We start from the raw sequence: 4,862 nt of genomic DNA, 5'->3' as shown, positions 1-4,862 counted from the left end.
CTTAAATTGTTATAGCACCTTATTTATGACAAGCTCAGAAAGGAAGTTTAATTTTCTACAATTAATTTTCCTCCCAAGCCCTCTCAGATGTTATGAAACCACGACAGTAAAAAAATGATTCCCTTCTTTATAGAATTAAAACATAAAGCATGTTGTTCAATGACTATATGGAAGGCAATGGTAGAAATAATGGGAAAAGTCATCACTAAAAATCAAATTTCTCCCAGTTCAGTAGATTAGTCTCTGTGTGAATGTCTCCAAACTAGTCTCATGGTAATGTCACGGTATTAAGAGACCCAGATGACTGTGGCTTCCTCATTTCTAACATGGATTGAATTGTGCAACCTCTAAAATTTATGTTGAAATCCTAATTCCAGGTGTTTTTAAACTGTGACCTTGCTTAGATATAGGATCTTGGAAGATATATGAGTAAATCTACTGTTAGCGAATCTATTCCGACTCATAGTGGTCCTACAGTAAACTGCTCCTTAGGGTTTCTAAGCTAGGATGTCTTTGTGGCATCAGTCTGCCTCATCTTTCTCCCTTGGACCTTGGTTTGAATCTCTGATCATGCAGTTAGAAATCCAATCTTTAACCATAATGGATGCCACCAGTAGGGTGGGTTTTAATCCTATCTAAATGGTGTCCTATAAAACAGAGAAGGAACACAGAGGCAGAGGACAAGGAGGCAGAGGGAAGATGCATCTAAATAGCTAAAGAATGCCTGGGGTTACTAGAAGCTGAGACAAACAAGGATGTATATTTCCCTAGAAAAGTAGACCCTACCAACATCCCAAATTTGCACTCCTAACCCCTAGAACTAAGACAGTACATTTCTGTTGTTTAAAGCCAACAACTTTGTGGTACTTTTACTTTATGCCAGAACGGTAATACACTTCTATTTTGTACATTTCTGTGCATGAGTGAGTGAGTGAGTGAGTGAGTGAATGTGTGTGTGTGACAGATGATGAACTCGATGAAGAAAAGAGGAAGGGCAGCTGACAGTGACTTGGCCAAGGTGACACATCTGAGTAGATATAGCAGAGGTCTCCTATACTCTTGACTACTGCTGCTACTCCAGAGAATCTTCATGTGAGTGTCTCTGTGTTCACCTTTTGTTTCTCTTCAGTCCATACAGGATCACGATTCACCTGTTCCCCTCTAGACGTCTGAATCATTCACCCGCTTTTTAATACCTGCTGTAGGTGATATTTTTCAAATGGCTTTGATTTCAGTACCCAAAGAATGTGAGATACTTTCTCTAAAAAACATTTTTGTTTATATCATCTTTATTACAAGTCATAAACATAATTTATATATTAATCTTTTAATAACTGTAATCTCCATATAAGGAGACTTCAAAAAGTTCATGCAAAAATTCCATTATCTTTAATTTCCATGTTTCCATTAATTTTTGATGCCCCCCTCATACTAACTACAAACATAATCAAAGTTTACAAAGCTTTTCTGCTTTGCTCTCTTATTTCAAACAGTAAAACATGAAACGTGAAACTGCCAACTTGAAATTAAATTGCAAGCTTAAATTTAGTAGAATAATTTAAGGACTTTAGCAATCTCAAGTGCAGAATTAAGGTTAGAGGATGAACTAATAATCTTGAAATGGTTTGATTGTCACTTGGTTTATTCTTATTACTCATTTACCTTTTTTACTTATTGAGCTAAGGGAATGAGAAGTTTATCTTTAGACGGCACAATTGATCTACTAACATAAATGACATGTGCACTTATTTGCTATAACTCTGGACATTTATCTTGTTTTAGAATGTTACTCATTCACATTTTGAGCTTCTTATGGAAGAGTACATGTTTATGCATGCACAATCCATTCCTCTTGCTGATGGGATTTTCTCTGGTGTCAATGGAACCATCTCTGACCAATTCCAAGTGTGCTTCATTATGCATGGCAAGACAGGAACTCAGACTCCAGGGTGTGACCCCCTCTAAGTCTTCCGACCCCCTGCAGCACTGATTTAATAAGCCAACAAACAAAAACTCAGGGAGAAAAAATCCAATACTGGTTTTTCCTTACTAACCCTTAGTATTTATGTTGTTGTTAAGTACAAGTAGATTTCAACTCATAACTACCCCATGTGTTACAGAGTAAAATTGTGTTCCATATATTTCCCTTGGCTGTAATCTTTACTGAAACAGATCCCTAGGTATGATTGGGTGGCTTCAAATAGTCTACCTTTTGGTTAGTGGCTGAGAGCAAACTTCCTGTACCACCTAGGGGCTTGCTGACATAACATATGAGACCCAGATGTGTATTAACTTTGATAACTCCAAATGAGATTTTGTGTGATGAGCTCCCTTTTTAGCAAGTTTCTGGCGGCACAGAAGTTAAGTGCTCAGCTGCTAACTAAAGGGTTTGCTGTTGGAACCCATCAGCCGATCTGCAGGAGGAAGATGTGACCATCTGCTTTCATAAAGATTACAGCCTTGGGAACCCAATGAGTCGTGGATCAGTTCTACTGTGTCATATAGGGTAGCTATGAGTCAAATTCAACTTGTGTTTTCAGTGCATGGTTGGTCTTTAGAATTTTGATTTTGTCGTTGACTTGGTATACTACTCTTGACCCTCAGATAATAATTGATTTCTATAGTTGGTTTGTGTTGTTAGGGAAGGGACTGAAACAGTCCTGTTAGCAAATCATTTGTTTTCATTCAAGTGGCGTTCTGTTTCTTAATCATGAAAAAGATTCTGCTGACTGCACTAGACGTGCAGGCAGGCTTTCGGCACTGGGTGTTCCTTTATTCATCTAAGTCATAAACAAATAACAAATTACGCAACGAAGCCTCTCAAGCTTTTGCCTGTCGGTTTCACCAGCCCAAGGGGACTCTTTCTCACACCCTGAGCCACTCAGGGAGAATGGACAGGCCCTCTGCTGGAAGCACATCAAATGTAGAAAGTAGGACACTTGCTGCAGGATGGTTCTCAGGCTCAGGCTGCCACTGGAAGCTTACACTTTCATTCTCTTCAGGACCACACGCTGGCATCTTGAGCCACACTGCTAACGCTTCTGTGGATATTAAAGAGTAGTGTGTGGGAATGAGAAGTAGTGTCAGACAGCCTAGGATAAACAGGAAGGAGCTTAGAAGACACTCACTACACTCTCATTCTGTATTTTGAAGGTCCTCTTTGCAGGTCTGAGTTCTTTTGTGTACAGCAAGAATGATTCTTTGCTTTTATTTCTTTCAAAAGGAATGGAATTGAAATATTTTAATTGTGCACTCAAATTGTAACAACATGCCAACCCTAACATAGACTGGTTTTGTTCTAAAGGTCACTGTGTGAGTTTTAAAACTTTTATTTGCATTCCTCCCCCACCCCACAATTCCCAAAGTTTTAGCCTATTCCTCTAAAAAAGAAAGTAGAAGAATCTTACCTTTGTTGTGCATGGAGTCATCTCAGAGATCACACTTTCAGTTTTGGAGCCTGCGACTTCCAAAACTAAATCAAGAAAAATATAGCGGAGAAAACAAAATCAAAAAAGCTTTGAAAACATTTGGTAGCAATAGGAATAATAGAGCGGTAAATTAATATGTTATCAAAAGTGTTATTATTGACAGGAAGTATATGATTTGTTGAATGTAAGTTTGATGTGCTGTTCTGTAAACTTTCACTCAATTCACATAGAGTTTAGAAAACAAAACAAAACAACAACAACAACAACAACAATATATATATATATATTGTTGTTGTTGTTGTTATGTGCCTTGGAGTCGGTTCCGACCCATAGCGACCCTGTACAGGGTTTCTGAGGCTCTAAATCTTTACAGGAGCAGAATGCCTCATCTTTCTCCTGTGGAACAGCTGGCAGTTTCAAACTGCTGACCTTGTGGTTCACAGCCCTATTCATAACCACCACGCTACCAGAGCTTCTTATATATAAATGTCATTATTTAAAATGATTGCTTTAAAAAAATGTTTTTGGTGTGGCATTTCATCATTATTTACAAGTGTGATTGAGCTTATCCATATTTTTGCCAATGTTTTTGTCCATTTTATGAGTCCCAGGTGGTATAAATGGTTAATACACTTGACTGCTAACCAGAAAATTGAAAGATTGAGTTTAGCCCAGAGACACATCGATCTACTTACAAGAAAATCAGTCACCAAAAACCAGAAGGAGCACAGTTCTACTTAGACACATGTGGGGTCACCATAGGAACCCTGCTAGCAAAGTGGATTAAGCATTGGGTCATTAGCCAAAAAGTCAACAGTTCAAACTCAACAGCTGCTCTGCAGTAGAAGATGAGGCAGTCTGCTTCTGTAAAGATTTACAGCCTCAGAAATCCTCTGGTGTAGTTCTCCTCTGTCCTATAGGGTCGCTGCAGGGCAGATGATTATTTATGGTCCTCTCAGCCGAATTTCTCTGTTCAGTGTTATACTGTAAATCCTTGCCTCTTTTCCTGTGACTGTGGACCCATTTTGAAATGAGCTGCTAACAAGTCAAAATTAAGGTGTGGCTAAGGCAAAGTGGCAGCATCAATGGACTCAAGTGTGGCAACGATAGTTAGGTTGGCCCAGGATCGGGCAGTGTTTCGTTCTGCTGTGCGTAAGGTCGCTGTGAGTCGGTACCGACTCAATGGCACCAAACAACAACAAAGGAGTGTAAGTTACAGTGGATCTAAGTATTAAGAATGCCCCCACCTTAGTGGAGGGTGTGAGTCAAATCACCACCCTTAGTTTCCCTTTAGGGGCATGGTCTGACTCCAGTTTCTAAGACTGCTTTGGAACACCTGAGTCTCTTACTCAGGATTTTGCACCTGACTCATGACATCTGACCTCCAGTTCGTGGGACTTTTGGTCCATCACCTGACCTGATTCACCAGTTCCC

The 4,862-nt window shown here is 39.4% G+C and overlaps 1 protein-coding gene across 1 annotated transcript in view; it reads right to left on the bottom strand.

The window, feature by feature from the left end:
• Positions 1-1,794: 1,794 nt before the first annotated feature.
• ETNPPL (ethanolamine-phosphate phospho-lyase) overlaps positions 1,795-4,862 on the bottom strand; it is a 36,460-nt gene continuing 33,392 nt past the window's right edge. The window contains exons 12-13 of the mRNA XM_006869344.1: positions 3,408-3,472; positions 1,795-1,923 (exon numbers count right to left, since the gene is read on the bottom strand). Coding sequence (XP_006869406.1) covers positions 1,795-1,923; positions 3,408-3,472 — 194 coding nt within the window. The remainder of the gene's footprint in view (positions 1,924-3,407; positions 3,473-4,862) is intronic.

The sequence above is a fragment of the Chrysochloris asiatica genome, unplaced genomic scaffold (assembly GCF_000296735.1).
Source record: "Chrysochloris asiatica unplaced genomic scaffold, ChrAsi1.0 scaffold00129, whole genome shotgun sequence".
Taxonomy (NCBI): domain Eukaryota; kingdom Metazoa; phylum Chordata; class Mammalia; order Afrosoricida; family Chrysochloridae; genus Chrysochloris; species Chrysochloris asiatica.
Note: the sequence above shows the minus strand (reverse complement) of the source record. Positions and strands in the feature narration are given on the sequence as shown.